The 19,564-nt window shown below is 39.5% G+C and overlaps 1 protein-coding gene across 2 annotated transcripts in view; it reads left to right on the top strand.

Annotated features, from left to right (window-relative positions):
- WRAP73 (WD repeat containing, antisense to TP73) overlaps nucleotides 1-19,564 on the top strand; it is a 32,658-nt gene that overhangs the window by 6,748 nt on the left and 6,346 nt on the right. For both annotated transcript variants that reach the window (XM_073316385.1, XM_073316384.1), the window contains exons 4-10: nucleotides 12,334-12,406; nucleotides 13,925-14,028; nucleotides 14,734-14,820; nucleotides 15,320-15,454; nucleotides 15,545-15,622; nucleotides 17,182-17,287; nucleotides 18,480-18,605. In XM_073316385.1, coding sequence (XP_073172486.1) covers nucleotides 12,334-12,406; nucleotides 13,925-14,028; nucleotides 14,734-14,820; nucleotides 15,320-15,454; nucleotides 15,545-15,622; nucleotides 17,182-17,287; nucleotides 18,480-18,605 — 709 coding nt within the window. The remainder of the gene's footprint in view (nucleotides 1-12,333; nucleotides 12,407-13,924; nucleotides 14,029-14,733; nucleotides 14,821-15,319; nucleotides 15,455-15,544; nucleotides 15,623-17,181; nucleotides 17,288-18,479; nucleotides 18,606-19,564) is intronic.

Below are 19,564 nucleotides of genomic sequence, written 5' to 3'. Positions count from 1 at the left end.
ATGTACATTATCAAGTTCAAGGATCATTTGAAGGCTTTAAAGGTTCTGTGTTAACCCACACTGCTCAGATTTGGTAGTCTGACATTTTAATATAGAACCAACTAATTATGACTCATACTTGTAATTCTTCAGGTCAATATATATGCTCCAAAATGGGTTCACTAATATTTTTTCATGTTATTTTAAACACATTGTAGTTTAAAAAAAAAAAAAAAAAGTGATTGTGGTACTTTGTTTCTAGCTACTTGTGTGATTTATAACTCTCTATAACTAAACTGCATTATTTTCATAGTGGGTGTTCTGTATGGTATATGAATTATAAACAAAGTATAGTTCATAACACTGATTTTTCTGATCTGATCGGCGTACAAGAAACCAACATCTAACTTAAAATAAATGGGAGACTTTTCCTTGAATACTTTGAAGTCCATTACTGCTCATGGTGTGCAAACTCGGTAGTGGATACAGCATAATGCTACATGTCTCAAAAAGGTATGTATCTAAGATCAATGCAAATCTGAAAATGTTTCAGTTTATACTTGTTTCATTGCAAATGAGAATCCTTCATACATATAATACACCATATATCTGAGACCAAACATTATGGCATAGTATCCAATAATACAAAATGCTACAGGTAAATGGAATCATAGGACTGGAAGGGACTTCTAGTCCAGTCCCCTGCACTGAAGGCAGGACTAAGTAGTATTTAGACCATCCCTGACAGGTGTTCCTCTAACCTGCTCTTAAAAATCTCCAATGATTGAGATTCTAACACTAATATCTAACGCTTCACACGAATGATGCAATCAAAACATGTAGAATGGTACACAGGTCAACTCAGTGACACGGTCTTACTGGAAATAGAGTATAGAAAAGTGCTGTACCTATAATTTTTTTTTTTTTTGCTGAGTACTGCCCAGCATTGTCATTGGTATGGGTATTTATGGTATATTGAGTTTAAACAAAGCTGAGCACAAATCCCTAACTTACATATTTTCTTTTTTGTGTCTTGTTTTGCTGCCTAGTCTTTTTAATTGAAGTTAGCCTACACTTTATTGACTAAAGGTCCTGGAAAACATTAATCCGTGGTCAGCAACTTTTTGATCATTGGATTTGGTCCACTGAATCCAGCATCAGCCACTGTATCTCATTACAGATAACAGCAGAAGAGATACTATTTCCATCAAACTTCTAAAAGCAGCAGTTGATAGCAAATATTTAAATAGGTGTGAAAAAATAAGATAATTAGCATTACAAAACATTGAGTACTATTTTACATAAGGAATGTGTTAACAAGGGATACCATTTTATGTAACTGTTGGATAAAGAACCAGCTATATTAGGGATGACAAATAGTAATGTTTAATTTAATGAGAGTCCCATACAATTACATCACATAATGGCAAGCAGACAATTTTTTTAAGTGCTTAAATACGAATACTAGAAGTCTAAATGTGAAGATGAAGTGCCGTGTCGTGTGTTTAAATGAGGATATTGACATAACCAGCATCACAGAAACTTGGTGGAATAAGGATAATCAATGGGACACAGTAATACCAGGGTATAAAATATATCGAAAGTACAGACTAAGTTGTACTGGAGGGGGAATGGCACTATGGTGTAGAGTCAAATGAAGTAAAAGTCTTGCTGACCACCCGACCAGGATGCTGATAGTGACAGTGAAATGCTCAGGGAGATTAGAGAGGCAATAAAAATAAACTCAGTAACAATGGAGAATTTCAACTATCCCCATATTGACTGGGTACATGTCACCTCAGGACAAGATGCAAAGATAACGTTTCTTGACACCTTAAATGACTGCTTCTTGGAGCAGCTAGTTCTAGAACCCACAAGAGGGGAGGCAATTCATGATTTAGCTCTAAATGGAGCACAGGATCTGGACCAAGAGGTGAATATAGCTGAACCGCTTGGTAATAGTGACCATAACATAATAAAATTTAACATCCCAGAGGGGAGGGAGAGGGCAAGGACACCAAAGCAGCCCACCATGGTAGAATTTAATTTGAGAAAGGGGAACTACACAAAAATGAGGAAGCTAGTTAAACAGAAATTAAAAGTTACAGTGCCAAAAGTGAAATTCCTGCAAGTTTAATGGAAACTTTTTAAAGACATCATCATAGAGGCTCAACTTAAATGTATACCCCAAATTAAAAAACTTAGTAAAAGAACGAAAAAAGTGCCACCATGGCTAAACAACAAAGTAAAGAAGCAGTGAGACAAAAAGGCAAAAAACTTTTGAAAGTAGAAGTTTAAATCCTATTGAGGAAAATAGAAAGGAGCATAGATTCAGGCAAATGAAGTGTAAAAATATAATTAGGAAGGTCAAGAAACTTTGAGTCTGTGGCTAGCTGTTCTTCAAATTCTAACAGCAAAAAAATTAAGTACATCAGAAGCAGGAAGCCTGCAAAACAAACAATTTAGCACTCGAGATGCTAAAGGAGCACTCAAGGAAGATGAGGCCATAGTGGAGAAACTAAATGAATTCTTTGTGTCGGGCTTCACAGCTGAGGATCTGAGGGAGATTCCCTAACCTGAGCCATTCTTTTTAGATGACAAATCTGAGGAACTGTCCCAGATTAAGGTGTCATTAGAGGAAGGTTTGAAACAAATTGATTAATTAAAACAGTAATAAGTCACGTGGACCGGATGGTATTCACCCAAGAGATCTGAAGGAACTCAAATATGAAATTGCAGAACTACTAACTTTGATACGTAACCTATCATTTAAATCCACTTCTGTACCAGATGACTGGGGGAGCTAATGTGATGCCAATTGTTTTAAAAGGCTCCAGAGGCGATCCCAGCAATTGTAGGCTGGTAAGTCTAACTTCAGTACAAAGCAAATTGGTTGAAACTATAGTAAAGAACAGAATTATCAGACACCTAGATGAACATGATTTATTGGGGAAGAGTCAACATGGTTTTTGTAAAGGGAAATCATGCCTCACTAATCTACTAGAATTCTTTGAGGGGGTCAACAAGCAGTGTACTTAGATTTTCAGAATGCCTTTGACAAGGTCCCTCACCAAAGGCTCTTAAGCTAAGTAAGCTGTCATGGGATAAGAGGGAAGATCCTCTCGTGGATCAGTAACTGGTTAAAAGATAGGAAACAAAGGGTAGGTTTTCAGAATGGAGAGTGGTAAATAGTGGTGTCTCCCAGGGGTCTGTACTGGGACCAGTACTGTTGAACATATTCATAAATGATCTGGAAAAAGGGGTAAACAGTGAGGTGGAAAAATTTGCAGAGGATACAAAACTACTCAAGATAGTTAAGTCCAAAGCAGACTGTGAAGACCTACAAAAGGATCTCACAAAACTGGGTGACTGGGCAAGAAAATTGCATTTATCAACACTGAATTTCATCTGCCAAGTAATGCACGTTAGAAAACATAATCCCAACTATACATATAAAATGATTGGGTCTAAATTAGCTGTTACCACCCAAGAAAGAGATCTTGGAGTCATTGGCGATAGTTCTCTGAAAACATTCATTCAATGTGCAGTGGCAGTCAAAGCTAACAGTATTGGGAATCATTAGGAAAGAGATAATAAAACAGAAAATATATTGCCTCTTTCTAAATCCATGGTATGCCCACATCTTGAATACTGTATGCAGATGTGGTCGCCTCATCTCAAAAAGGATATATTGGAATTGGAAAAGGTCAACAGAAATTTTAGGAGTATGGAACAGCTTCCCTATGAGGAGAGATTAATAAAACTGGGACTTGTTAGCTTGGAAAAGAGACGACTAAGGGAGGATATGATATAGTTCTATAAAATCATGGCTGGGGTGGAGAAAGTAAATAGGGAAGCGTTGTTTACTTCTCATAACACAAGAACTAGAGGTCACCAAATGAAATTGTTTTAAGCCTGCTGCCTATTAAACAAAAGGAAGTATTTCTTCACACAGTGGACAATCAGCCTGTGGAACTCCTTGCCTGAGGATGTTGTGAAGGCCAAGCTATAACAGGGTTCAAAAAAGGATGGCTAAGTTCATGGAGGATAGGTCCATCAATGGTTATTAGCCAGGATGGGCAGGGATGCAAAACCATGCTCTGAAGTGTCCCTAGCCTCTGTTTGCTGGAAACTGGGAATCGGCGACGGGATGGATCACATGATGGTTACCTGTTCTGTTCATTCCCTCTGAAGCACCTGGCATTGGCCACTGTTAGAAGACAGGAAGCTGGGCTAGATGGAGCATTGGTCTGACCCAGTATGGCTGTTCTGGTGGTGGTCCTGTATATATTTGTGAGAATATGATGTATACAAAAGGTGCAAAAACTGTTGTGGCTACACTTAAAACAGGAAAGTCAAGGAATGCAATGGTTATGGTCTTCATAGAAACATTAAGTTATACGTATTTCATTGTCTTTGTGTATTTAAGTTACATTTAATAGTGTATATGTATGAGAGTTAAAAGTTCCTAGGGACTCTATTGCATTCCCTGGTATTTTGTAATGATTTATTTAAATGTGATCTTAATGCTGCATTAACAAAGTTGGTTTTGTATGTAATGTCTTCAGTTTAAAAAACAACAAACCCCCCACCCAACCACCCATACCTGGTCATGTGTTGTGTAACACTTAATAGGACAGCAACAGAATCTGAAAAAACAGTGGATGAGGGCAGAAGTAACAAAACAAGATGGATATGCAGGGCTTCATCCTGCAAGCCTTCTTCAGATGTGAGGAGCTTTCAGGCTTGCTCTTCTAGCTTGCATTGCTAGGAGGATTGTGGAGTGGGTGGGTGGGTGTCAGTGAGACAGTCCTCCTGTAAATTGTCTAAGCAGCTGGCCAGGCTGGGACACTATAGACTCTGATGATATAAAAGGCGTAACCCTTTATTAGGGTCTGCCACCATCTTTGCCAGCTGTCAGCTGAGCATACTCCCATGTGCTTTCAGTCACTTATAACTTTTGTTTAGCTAAAAGTTCCCCTTTGTGTCACACACTCATAGCAAAGGCACTAGTCCAAAATAAGGGCTCATTACATGCAAAGTTTGCAGCTTGATTTTTATCATCCAGGGTGCATTGAGCTGATTTCCAGTTGTTGATGCTTACAGCAGCCTTCAAGGGTGAATAGAAACTGAACAGTGATTCTCCTAATGGTGCTGTGGGGTTCCATGTTTCTGTTTCAGTGACTCCAGATCACTCTAGCTTAATTTAAAATCTAAAAGATGTACTTCTAATTACCAGCTCTACAAACTCAGCCAGGAATCTGAAAGTCAAGCTGGATTCTTTCTGGCTCGCTTAGAAATCGTAGTTAGTTAGTTCTCACGAAATGGAATAGAAATCTGGTCAGTCTCCTGTAGTTATATTTGTATTTTTTAGTAGGGATAAAAAGTAGTGTGCTCACTTTACCTGCTATAGGAAATGGCTCTAACTCTGAACCGGGCGTGGGTGCAGATCCACAGAGAGAAGTGACCATTGTCGGAGCAGAATGGCACTTTCAAGCCTATTGCTGTATTACTAGAACAGCCTGGTAGCATCTGCCAATGGGAAAGCGGATACTATGCCAGATATCTTGCATCTTATGATGACGTCCTTCTGTCTGCATGCTCCACAATGTGGGAGTGTATGTATCTCGAAGAGAACTCGGCTAGAATGTAAGGAGGGGGAAAGTGGATGTTTGTAATTAGCTATATAGTACAGATCGTACATGTAACACTAGGATATTGTCATATCCCACCCATCCTGCAACTTATGCAAATTTGGTATGTTCATTTTGTTCAAATTATTGTAGATAATTCACTCCCCTGATTCATAGGAGAAGGAAGCTTTAGGTTTCCATTCTTTTTTTCATTGTGACTCCCATGTTTACCAAAGTACAATACAACAATCAGTAACATTAGTTCATCCAGTATTTCCATTAGGAATCCTATTTTATTAACTGCATATTTCTGTGTTTTCTAGCACAGTCAGGGGGTTAAGATGTCAGTAAACCTATTGTAAATTACAGCCACAGTGTTAAAAAGTGTGCTTTTTGTGCATATTGGCGCTAATCCTTAGTAATTGTAAATGGCTATATTGGTTGAAAAATACTTTCTGTCAAGGAATGTGCCCTGAATAATCCTCTGAAATCCTGTGCTGACAGACACAGCTATGGAAGGAGGCCTTGTGACCCAGTCAAGTCTGGGACGAAAGTTGACGGTCACTTGAGATGCAAGTTTGTTTAAAAGTGTGTGGCTTTTTTTTTTTTTTTGTCTAGTGAAAATCACCAGTCTCACACCTGCCTAAAGCTGTCAAAACTGGGATGAAATCTCTAACCCAGCACTGGACTGTTTATCACGTTACTATCTAAATACTTTTTTATTCTCAGCTGTTTTTAAGCTATTTTAAAAATGCTGCTGCTTTTGGTTTGTTTTTCCACTGCAAAACAACAGCTGAAAACTTCCTGGACAGCATGACCATTAGGATTTGAGTTTGACATTTCACTTAGTCCAGTCATCTGCACTAAAGAGAGAACATCTTGGAATGGTTAGTAAAGAAATGCTTGCAGTTGATCAAATCAATTTTTGCTTCAGGGAAAAACTTTTTTTTCACAGAAAACTCCATTTGTTAAACTTTAAATGGCTGTTTTTACCTTTTTTCACATGCAGTGAGCACTGTACTCTGTTCCTTCCCTTCTTTGTTTCATTGATAGCAGAGACCATCTTTCTTGTGTAGTTTTCATAGAGGTTTAGGGCAAGTATGTGGATAAATGTGGCTGTTACCATTGGGAATATGAAGGCTTTCTTGTCCATGGGACTAGTTACATGTTGACAATGAAATATACACAGTATAACTATACTCTGCATTTCATCCATAGATTTCAAAGTGCTTGTTACCCAAACTTTGAGAATCTTCCTATTCTACAGATGGGATAACTGAGTCGCAGACAGTAAGAGCAATATTTTCAAACTTAGGTACCAGAGTTTAGGCACTTTAAGTGGCCCAGTTTTTTCAGGTGCCTATGTTAGGCACCAATGTTTGAAAATGTTGGTCTGTGACTTGTTTAAGGTATCAATGAATCTTGGATTTCGTGACTCCCAGTTACATGCTTATTGCACTAGACCACAGCTGGTCCTCAAGTGACATATCTGAGCTGGACAGGAGAGCCTATGGGTTTTTGTGTACTTGTACTCCACAGGTGCATTAAGAGGCTAAAAATATGTGCTTTGCCTACACAAGAAGCCTGTGTGCCCACTATAAGACCTTCATTTAGTCTGGTATTTCTTTTATAAAAGAAATATCTCTTTGTAACAGTTAGTTACAGACTTGTGACTTGTATAACGTACTGGGTGTGCAGTCTGAACCTATCAAATTCTCAATATTATAATGACCATTTTATTTATTCATTATAAATGAAATAACATATAGATATGTGTAGAAATATGTGCAGTAATATTAAAATGTGCTCTGAGTGTCCATGTGAGTACATGCTATAGTAGTAAAACAGATATTTAATAGAACTTTACAGTGAAATTTGTCATAAATGGCTTCTCCAGGGACGGACAGAATGAGGGGGGATAAGGAAGAATTGTACCTGGTACAGTTGCAGATATTTTGGAGCTGTTTTAAGATTGGAATTGCATAATAAAGATCATGACCTCTTGTATAAGTTTCTCTGCAATAGTGAACAGTAAATGTCTTTTGAGAAAATACTGACTGCAAAAATGGTACCCTTTTTTTGGCTATATATGCTTCATAGGTGTTTTCAGAACACTCTGATTAAAAATGTAATCCCAACATGTTCTAGTTTTATTTTAATCACTTTTCCTGTCTGTAACCATACTGTATCTGGATATACCTTTTTGTGAGTTTTGGATTTTCATATACATTTATTTATTTAAGCTTAGAAGCTACCAAACAGCACAAAAGCCAATAAAGTTCTTGGTTAGAATAATATATTATATACGTTATTTGCTTATTTATTCCAAACTGAGTATTATCATCTGGTGTCCAAGCAGTTAGCTCGAGGTGCATTCCATCCCTTCCTGTGCAGTGGAACTAGTGTGGTCCTCCTGCATGAGAAGGCAGGCTGCTGGGCACCGATGTGGGGTTCATTCTGCGCTGCTCGAGAGGGCAGGTGGCTCCTCTACTGTCTCATTTCTCTCATGGGGTGGAGGCTGAAACAGAGCAGAAGTTAGAGTGCCTCTATAGCCTGTGGGGAGACTTGCTTTCTCGCCCCTTCGTGGAGTTCACCTGACCTGTGTACTTGGGTTGACTCAAGCAGCAGGGATTTGCCCTATACTGGGGGGCCAAGACTGTTTATGTGGGGGCAGGGCAGGAGAGCATCATGCAGGGGACTTGGACACTGGCACCCTTGGTTCTACCTATTCTCTTCCTGTGGCGCATACATCTCCTGTGGGCTCTAATGCTTTGGTCTAATTTCAATTGTTGGGTTTAGTGTGCAGCTGCGGGTTGATGTTGGTCACCTGTGACATACAGGAGGTCAGACTAGGTGGCCCCTTATGGCCTTAAACTGAATGACACTTCCATACCCAGTAGGTACTTGGTCAGGAGGCCAAGTCAGTATTACAGCTATAAACTTGCATGCTTGACTATAACCCAGAACTTAACATTCAAAGCTTGTATTAAGTGGCCGGGGTGTGTGTGTGAGAGAGAGATGCTGGATTGGATTAAGGGAGGAACAGAGGCAAGTGCAATTAATAGGAGCAAGCAGGATGCCTCTATTGCTGTAGAGGAATGTGAGTGGGCATGGTGTTGGTATTTTTAAAGTAAATCTTGTATCCAGAACAGCCTGATGGTGTATTTTTGTGTGTCCAGAAGCCAGCAGTTGTGGTAATATAAAACTTGATTATCAAAAGTCAGTCTAGTGTAGGGGTTCTCAAACTTCATTGTACTGTAACCCCGTTTGGACAATAATAATTACTACATGACCCCGGGCGGGGGGACACGAAGCCTGAGCCAGCCCAAGTCCTGGGAAGGTGGGGGCTAAAGCTGATGCCCAAGGACTTCAGTCCCAGGCAGGGGCCTGTAATTTGAGTCTTGACGCCCGGGGCTGAAGCCCTTGGACTTCAGTTTTGGTCCTGGGCCCCAGCAAGTCTAAGCCAGCCCTGGTGACCCCCATTAACATGTGGTTGGGACCCACTTTGGGGTCCCAACCCACAGTTTGAGAACTGCTGGTCTAGTGGATTCTTGTTGAATTACTATATTAAGTACTCTTAAAGTTAACACTATAGGTCCTTGCAGAGCGTCCCTAGGGGATGGCAAATAGGGGCAACCACTCCAGGCCCCGTGCTCTGGGGAAGCCCTGCGGGCTGGTGTGTTGGCCGGCGCTGCATGGGCGGCGGGTGAACTGCTGGCTGGGGGAGGCTACCCCCAGCCCTGCCCCTTCCACCGGAGAGAGAGCACGCGATGGCAGCACTGCAGCCTCCCCCAGCAGCCCTGGAGTGCTGGGAGGGAGGGAGAGTGGCATGGCCATAGCCCCCTGGAGCCCAGCGGCAAGGCCCTGTGGGGGCGGAGTGTGGGCGGAGCCACACTTGGCTGTTTGGGGAGACGCTGCCTCCACTACCCACCCCTGGCGTGGTTAGTCCCAGAAGCGATGTCACTTCTGCCCCAGGCACGACCCTGGATCCTTGATCCTTAGTTCATAAGGAGGTAAATAGGAAAGTGATAAGAGCAGTTAAACTCATGTCCTCCGCTCCCTCTTGCACTTTTTCTTTCTTTTTGCTTTACATGAAAGAGGCTTGGGGGCCTAACTGGTTGTTTCTCTTTCCGGCTAACTAGAAACCCTGATTCAACTTCTGAGTGATGTCTTTAAATCTCTTTACAAGCTTCCTTGCTCTTTAAATTTATTCTTGTGATGCTCTGTGTAGAGGTTGGTGTATTTAAAAAAAGGAAGTGTTAGTCCTTTTTGTTTTGGGCCTCTCCTGATGCTTCTCTGTGGAGGTGACAGTTAGGATTCTTTGAAGTAGAATTTAAGCATTTCAGTTAGGACACGGGGGCAGCACTAGAATTTACAGTTTGCTCCATGCACTAGGTGTGATAGTGGCCACGCCCAGGTGATCAAGTGCTGGATCTTACTTGGTAGCAAGAAAATGCATTCTAGTAAAATTGCTGTAAAAACATAAAAAATGGCACAGCTGATCAGACTAGTGGTCCATTCAGCTTGGAATCCCATCTCCAATGGTACCAGTTACTTCAGAGGAAGTTGCAAGAATACTTATCATGGACAACTGTAAAGTAAACTAACCATGGTGGAAGCTCTCCCCAACTCTGGCAGCAGTTGGTTTATGCCTTGAAGGGAGATACTTCTCTAGCTTCAGGATTGTTATACACCAGCCAATGTAACTGTAGACATAACCATACATATTCTAGGTTTTATTTTTTCCCCTTTGCTTGGTGGAAGGGTTAAAATCAATACAAAGAGTGATGTGGTTAAACATTGTACTAGACCTACTTTGCTATTGTTTGTAAGATTTGGTGGTGCTGTGATAGTTTCAGAAAAGATTTATTGGTGTCCCACTGTACTGTACCTTTCACTTTGTTGTAGTATCCCCTTGTTATAACAAAATATTGAAAAAGCTAGAAAAAAATTATATTGGAAAATATTCCTCTCTGCAAATATAAATGCAAAGGTTCACATGACACATTGATGAAGACATGTGTCTGGTGTTGCTGCCGTTGCTATGGTAGAGTAAGTATTTGTTTTTAATTGAATAATCTGCAGATGGTAATGCAGAGCCTCTATAATACAGGCTGTGACCTTGCCATGCTCTGGAGAGGCCTGTTTTGCAGCTGACTGCTTCCTCTGTGGTTCCCGAATTCTACAGATGCATGAGTCTCCAAAAATACCCCAAACACTATGTAAATGGTTCATAATTAGTCTTTTGAAAATCAAGGCCTTCCAATAATTGCATAATGTCACTTTTTTCTGTTTGTGTGGTTGAGAAAGGGGAAATTAAAATGAAAATTGGTTAGCTCAGATCTTGATTTTTTGAAACTGAAAAATACAGTGACGAGTCAGTAATTAGTAATCTCATCCCAAGAGATGCAGCATTTCACTCTAAAAATGACATGCTGTTCTCATATCATTCACTAAGAACCTAAATACAAGAAGAATTTCTCACCTCTTGCCAGCCTATGTATTTCATGTTCTTCCAGATTCCTGTGATGGTTTAGAAATCTCACAGATCTGTGCAAAAATGATTTCCTAATACACATTGGCAGTCATGATGCTAGCTCTTACACTACTATCAGCATTTAATAATATGAATGTAAATTTTAATATTGTTGGCCATTTAACTTCCTGCTTCTTTTATACATCTCATCAACACTGTATTGCTATGTGCTTCCATTACTAAATCGGAATAAATATCATTGACTGAAAAGTAGAGATGGGGTTTTGTTTGAGGGAACCTAACATTCCTAGCAATCAGAGCTCACAAACTTCCTTAGTTAAAACCACAGAAATAAGGAAATGAAAGGAGAACGCTGAACTGTGGTGACTAAATCCTCCCGTTATGCCTAAATGTTGCAGTGCACACATGTAGGTTCAGTTTTGTATAGAGTCTTGCACGTTAAGGTTGGTTACATTGGTCCGGCTCCTCAAAGGGTTGATTTCAGCAGAAGCTAGGAGCTTAAAATACCTCTGGGGATCTGGGCCACACTTCCCAAGTGTAGGACTGGGGATCTAGTTTGTTATAGCTCCCAAGTTCACTTGCATTTTTAATAACCTGATCTCTTCTTAAGCACTCTACATATAGCCCAGGGTCCTGTTGCCAGAGTTCTGGACCAGGTTGGGTACTACGTCTCCTTTTTAAAACAAAACTAAAAAGCTTCAGGGTAAAGTGGCGTATTAGATAGAAGTCTGGAAGAGGACTGGATGCATTGCTTTGTTGGAATCTCCAGCCTTTGGCACTCCTGTTTGCCCAATCTCTATGTGTCCTGGATAATTCTGTACACTACAATACAACACAACTTGATTATTTTATGACTTCTATATAAACTCTACCTGAAAACATTTTACTGAACTAAATAAAACAGGACCGCTATAAATCTCTTAAATTTGAGGCTGTTTTTAACTTGATCAATTATTACAATACCTAATATGTGAAGGGCATTATAGAAGGGTTATACATTTGTTGGGAAAAGAGGTTTTTTAATAAAACATAAGTGCAATCTAATATAGAGACACTAAGATTTAAGTAGAACAGTTTTGTTAGGAAAAGTTTTGGTTCCATGGTTGTTTGTTTTAATGTGAGACCCTCCCAGTGTGAAAAGTTTAGTGTTGAATGAGATTCTCTGTACACTTTTTTTGTCTGCAAAGATAAACAAATACTTCCCTGTCTCTCTCTTTCCAACAGCTGCGGATAACTGTCTGGTCCTTGTGTACAAAATCTGTGTCTTATATCAAGTATCCCAAAGCTTGTCAGCACGGTGAGTGTATCATACCTAATATAGGAAAAGCATTTTTAATATGGTAATAAAGGAAAATGGAATTTACATATAATCAAGCATACGTTTATGGTCAGGGTGTATTCAAGTACCTTTCTGCTGATGCTTGTAGATCACCTTGGAGGGACATGCATATCTTATTTAAGGTACGTCCGCACTTACAGCGACATGTAGAGTACAGACACTGCACGCCCAGCTAGCATGGGTATAAATAGCAGGGTAGACAGGGAGGTACAACTTAGGCAAGTAGAGTGACCTACATACCTGAACCTTAGGGTGTATATCTCCATGTCTCTCTACATGCCCAAGCAGCGTCTTCCACATCTACACTGCTAAATTTAGCAATTAATGTCCAGCTGCCAGAGCTTTCTCTACCTCATTGAAAGGCTCTAGTAGAGAGGAGGCAGAGGGGAAAGGCTCCAGCAGCTCCCCGCTGCCAGAGCCATTAGCTATACACCATGGTGACAAGTGTGGACACAGCCTGCCTTATACTGGGGGGTATAGCTACGTGTACCCTACATGTCCCCACAAATGTAGACAAGGTCTTACTGAGCTCAATACCAGTGCACTACCATTACTGTTTGTGTGAACCATGGGAGCTAATCTGTAGTCATCGCAGTCTTACTAGGAACGAGAAGTAAATATTACATTTAGCATATGCACCTGTCCATCTTCCAAACACCAGTGAAAAAGAAGAGATACTGAACAAAACCACTGCCAAGTCTGCTAGAAATCAGTGATATAGTATTTCATGTAGCTGTATAGCTAGAGATTGGATTGTGACACAAACCCAGAACAAAAAATGTGGAGTATAAGTATCCCCTCTCATTGCTCATCTTTTTGTTACGCATCTGTATTCAGTCCTCATATACATGTGTATATAATGGTGACAGACTCTGGGATCCTGCACAGAGACTCAAGGCTCCTCAGAGTCCTCTTAATGTCAGGTGTTTGAATCATGTAGGAAGATTGAGTATTTACTGCTGAGTCAGTAGCAGGTATATTTTGTTACCTGAAGGCAGGATGGAAGAGAGGCTGAAATATCCCTCTTGCAGAAGCAAAGAGAACTAGGGTGGGAACTGGAAATTCTGTAGGGAAAATACCAGGTACAGCCAAGCTTGGTAAGGGAGATCTGAGATTGAAACTTCTTGAATTACCATGAAGGTCAAAACCTAGGAAGGAAATAAGATTGGCCTATGTACAGTGAAGTACTCTTCAGAGAAGGGTGGGAACTCCATCTGTTTACAGTTTTTTAGATTATAGGCTCTTTGGGACAAGTATTTTGTGTGCTTGAGTCTCAGTGAAGTGCCTAACATGCTTTTTGGGCATCTAATAGGTATGCCAAAATGATTTCCAATCATCATTCACATTTTTCTGAATAAATTCTTACTTCCAGCTGATTTGGCTCATAATTGTTTTCAGCTTTGGTGCTTTAATAGGGCCAGTTTCACAAGTATATATATTACTGGTCTGGACTGTATTTTCTAATCTCTCTGGCAGGAATAGCCTTCACGAAGGATGGTCGCTATATGGCATTAGCAGAGAGGCGTGACTGCAAAGACTTCATTAGCCTCTTTGTATGCAGTGACTGGCAACTACTGAGGGTAAGACATGTCCTTGCCTTCCATTGCTATTGCACAGATTTAAAGTGTACTCTGCATAGTGTAGAGTCTAACTAAATCATTGAACAACTCTAATGCTCCACTTTAGACTCTGCGATTTGGGGCATTTCCTCTGATGGCTTCCTTCTTCTTCTTCTTCCTTGGCCTGCAGGTGTGTGGGGAGGCAGAAGAATTCTGCTTAGGAAACCACATACAGGGATGATAAAGCACTGCATTCTTTTTTTTACTGTGAGAAGCATTCAGATGTTCTGGCATAATCCAAGCAATCCTGCTGACAGTAAAATACATTGCCGCAGCACCATGATCACAACTTGCTTTTGCCAAAATGATGATCTGAACAACAAGTTACAACATACGAGAATTTGTGTTCTTTTTATTACAAAGTGCACTTTGTTTCAAAAGATCTTGATTTTTGTATAGTTTGGTAGGAGAAAATAAGGAAGCAGTGAATGTCGTGTATTATAACAAAAGGAAAGGAAATGTTTCTAGTCTATGCATTCAGACATATAAAAGGATGTGCTAGCTCAATAAGATAGATATATAATGTTTTTATATATGTTTTTTTAAATGTGTAAAGGTAATGTGATACTAATTTAGGATTTTACTTTTAAAGTCAGGTGCAACCGTACATTTTAAGTACAGCTTTTAAAACTGTTTCATTGTTTTATTTTCTTTGCATTTGGGAAGCATTTTGACACTGAAACTCAAGACCTATCTGGGATTGAATGGGCTCCTAATGGCTGTGTGTTGGCAGTGTGGGATACTTGTCTGGAGGTATGAGAAAATACAGATTATTTCTGAAGATCTTGAACACTTAATTAAGGGCTCCTGAACATATATTAAGTAGTTTTCTGGCTGCTACATAGAATGCAGTACCTTTTAAAAAAAAATAAAATAAAATGAAGGGCTTTAAGAAACAATTTGTAGTTTTGTACTTAGGTATTGGTGATGGGCGTCAAAACACTGTTGCTTAAATTGCCATATAAACTCATTGTTACCAAATTATCCTACTTATATTTTTTCATAATTTAAGTATCTTTTTTTTTAAAAAAAATTGCAGAAGATTCTATGGTTTCAGAGTAACAGCCATGTTAGCCTAGTAACTATCCAAACAAATAACTGCAGAATTAGTTTATAAGATATAGAAAAGGGAAACTCCATTTTGAACATCTGTGCATTGAGATGGGGATGGTTTTTTAAAAAGGAGTTATATACTCTCTGTTAGTTTTTAACAGTGTCAATTGTCTTTAAATCAAATCAATTTGTGTTACAGTATAAAATCTTGCTGTACTCCCTTGATGGCCGTCTGCTGTCCACATACAGTGCATATGAATGGTCACTGGGTATTAAGTCAGTTGCCTGGAGTCCCAGCAGTCAGTTCTTGGCGATTGGCAGCTATGATGAAAAGGTAAAAAAGGAATTTAAACCCATTCAAGTCAGTTGCAAAATGTTGTCATAGCAATCCCCTCTTACTACCTTACTACTTACCTTGAAATAGGTGCGTATCCTGAACCACGTGACTTGGAAGAAGATTACAGAGTTTGAACACCCTGTGACCATTGCTAACCCAAAGATAGTAAGTATAGAATGGGGACCCTTGGATCCTTAGCAGCAGTTTGTTTTGATATCTTTGGTAAAAGCTTTTTTACTTGGACTGAAGTCCTGCTGATTTGCAAATGCTGCTGAGGAAATTGAATGAAAATGATGAAGTAAGGAAAATAGATTAATCATTTTTAGTTGACTTCTTTCAGTGAATTCTCTTCTCTTTTCCCCTCCATCTTCCTTTTCTCTATGTAAGGGAGTCATGGATAATTATTGTTAAGTACTCTATCTTCTGATAGAGGTGGTGGCTGTGTTTACAGACTTCATTTGCATGTGGTGGTGTACCCAAGTGCTCGGAAGCTGAACATGAATGAGAACTTTGTATATCTCAGCGCTATACAATTTGCAGTGTATGAATAGTGTTGGATTTGATTTGAAGTGTCTTATGATGACACCTAATTTCATATGTATAGGCAAATCTAGCTCACTTAATGAGTATGTTCTGTAAATGTTTGTCACAATCTTTTTTTTATCCTTGCACATGTGGCCACAGTTTTTTTTACAGTTCTCAGCAGGGAGATAACTGTATATTCTACTTCAAAATCACAGGCTCTCTCTGTCCCCAGCCCTTGTGAGGAAGAATCTCCACTGGTAGTAATAATATTACACGGCCAATAGAAGGAACGGAGCAGGTCTCACATAATATGCTATAGTAAAGATCAGTGTTTGTGGTGTGCAGATTTAAATTTAAAAAAATTCATATAAATCTATCGTTGCTGCTTATCAAGGAATCTGGCAGGCAGAATATGCTTTAGTAAAATGTCTCCTTGCTAGAAAACCGTTTTAGTTCTGTGGTAGCGGTCTTCATTATTGCTCTTTATTTTCTCTTCCAATCAATGTGACTCAAGCATTTTAGATATTAAACCTGGCTGCCAGACTAAGTGCTGCAACACCCAAATGTATCCATTATCCTTCAAATTCAGAATTAAGAATAAAAATCTAAACTTGAGAGGTAGAATGAGAATCAAATGAAATAGTTCAGTCCCTTTCCATTGGAAAGAAGAGAGCTCCTGCTAATAAAATTAGATTGGGAGCTCCAATTTAGTCACATTGTTAGCATTTCATCACTGTTTCCTTTTAGCATTATCCCATTAACATTGCTTGTTTGCAGTGGTTCTCAAAGGCATGGAATGAAATATTGCATGTCCTGCTGTATAAAAGATTGCAGTTATATTACCAAATTTACCTTCAGTTGGTAAGGGATGGGAAGGTGCATTCTGTGTGACTCATTTTACATGGGCTCTCAAATGACAACGATTGGATTATTTGTAGTTCCATACAATGTCCATTTCTGAATTACATAATTGCTTTTTCTAATTGTGGGCCCAATTTTCAAAAATCTCAAAATTTAGCATTTCCATGCCCAAATCTGCCTGCTCCCAGTGTACAATAGTAAAGAGCATTGAGAAACACTGTACATTTAAAATGAATGTGCCTTAGTGCTCATTTTGAGCATGGGATGTGGAGGACTCAACACACTAGGCTCAAATCTTGCTAGGCCCTTTTGTGAAACTGTCTTCTCCTTCTGTGTAGATTGTATATAAGGAAATGGAGAAATCCCCAAGAGTTGAAACAGAGAGCCTTGCTTTCCCTCCAGCCAGAGCGCAAGCCAGCTCTCTCTTCAGCACACAGAGTAAATGTAAGCAAACTAAAATGGACCACTTTAGAATACCTGTGATGTAAAATATTTAAGCCTTGTAAATCAACATTATAGCTCACTTTGCCTCTGAAGGCAGGGGCAAACCTTGGGTTGCTAAGGGGAAGCCCATTCAATTAAATGCAAGACTTCAAAGGACATGTTTTCCTCGGCTAAAGAGGATGATGGTTGCAGAATGGGGCTAACGGTGAAGATCTTAAGGGCAATGAAGGGCTCCAGGAGAGGCATGGCAAACTTTTGGGGGTCAGTGTGGGTAGAAGTGACAGACAACCTGCCCCTTCCCAATGTTGTTTTATTTGTGCAAAATGTGCCTCGGAACAGGGTGATTTTTGGCTGGTTTAAGTCTCTGCAACAGTGATATTTCTTGTCTAGAATTATATTAACTGCTGCAGATGATGCAGAGTATACTCCTCTTATTGTAGGAGGCTTCAATCAATGGGAATTTCCACACTTAAAAAAATTCAGAAGATGTGACAACCTAAAGCCTCTCTAACTGCCTGTACTGATAGAAATGCTGCCTTTTTGTATGGTCAGGTGGAAAAATGGGTGGCTACATCAGCAAGGGTACATTATTTTTATCTAACAAGTTCTGACCATGAATTTTTTTAATATTTCTAATTTAACACCTTTACTTTTTCAGACAACAGTCCCTGATCTCTTTACTACTACTACTGATATTTGAGTGTCAAAGTTCAGCATATACTATTATAGTGCTGAGCAATCATTAACTAGTTCAACTTCATTATTCCCTTGCCTTACATGAGTGTTAATATATGAGATTTCAGAGTAGCAGCCGTGTTACTCTGTATCCGCAAAAAGAAAAGGAGTACTTGTGGCACCTTAGAGACTAGTTTCTAAGGTGTCACAAGTACTGCTTTGCCTATATGTGAGATGTTATAAAACATGGGTCGGAGTTAGGAGATCTTGGTTGTAGTCATAGCTTTGTCTCAGACTCTTCTGTGTACCTGTTTTTCCTTCTGTAAAAAGGAGAAATACTATCTGACAGGTATGTTGAGACAAAGTTTGTAAAGATCTTTTGGATGGAACATCTTACAGAAGTGCAATATATTACTATTTTCCTATCATTTCAGAGATAATGTTAACTGTTTTTAGAAATAGTATTGCCATGTCCATATGGACTTGCTTGTTATAGTGCTTGTATTTCAAATTTCAGATGACATTTCCCAGGTACCAGTTTCTTTACAGTATGTCAAACCAGTTGCTGATCGGGCAAATCCCAGAATAGGAATTGGAATGCTGGCATTTAGTCCTGATAACTGTTTCCTGGCAACCAAAAATGGTTAGTACCTAGTAGGCTATATTTTAAAGGAGAAACCCTTTTGTTTTTTTCTAGGTCTTGTTGCTTCTGCTATAAATAAACAAGTAAATTACTTAATTGTGAATTATTTGTATTCTGGCTGCAGCTAGAGGCCCCAGTTGGGATTGAGGCTAGCACTGTACGCAGAGGGAATTCAACCTTTAGCATAAACCACTAAGCTGTGGGACCAGCTATTAATTGCTGCATGAACTCATAGCCTTGGCTTTAAGTACCATGTGCTAAATTATCTCCCTTCATATTTGCCTTAGCTCATTATACTGTATACATAATCTTAGCTAAAATCCATCTCCCCTCCCTGCACAAAAGTAATTTTCAGAAATTTTCAAAATATTAATTTTTGCATTAGCAGGAACAGTGGGAGTTCTGGACTTTTCATCTAACCTTTTCCCTGGTAGATCTGGATCTCTCTATTGGGATAGAGCATTCCTGGTGCTGTGTTATCAATAAAAGGGGGAAAAAAAACATCTTGGGAAACTGGTGGTAGGGGGCTGGGGGGGAGGCTTAATCCAGTTCCTAGCTGAGAAATGTTCACATGACAAAACCCACCAATAGTGGCATCTCTATGTAGTTTTAGAAAAGCCGGTGAAGGAAAGTTCTATAGATTGAATTACTCTTTTTGTCCTAGTGGCAATTTTCCCCAAAGTGAGGACTCAGGCGCACTGCTAGGGTACTGCTGTACTGTACTTCAGACTGCAAGCTCTCTGCACACATTCAACATTCACAGTGATGTCACCTTTCACCATTTCTTAAAGGGATAATGAGTTAAAGGTTATGAATCTTCAATGCTAGTTGCCCAGACTTTTCTGCACCAATGCTGCAAGCAGTAGAGTAGATAGGTTACTGGTAGTGAAACCCATTTAATGTGAGATATTGCAATGACATTGCACATAGTGTTATGTTCCTTACAGTATTCTAACCAT

This window comes from Lepidochelys kempii, chromosome 18, assembly GCF_965140265.1.
Source record: "Lepidochelys kempii isolate rLepKem1 chromosome 18, rLepKem1.hap2, whole genome shotgun sequence".
In the NCBI taxonomy this organism is placed as follows: Eukaryota; Metazoa; Chordata; order Testudines; family Cheloniidae; genus Lepidochelys; species Lepidochelys kempii.
This window is presented reverse-complemented; position numbering and strand designations above follow the sequence as displayed.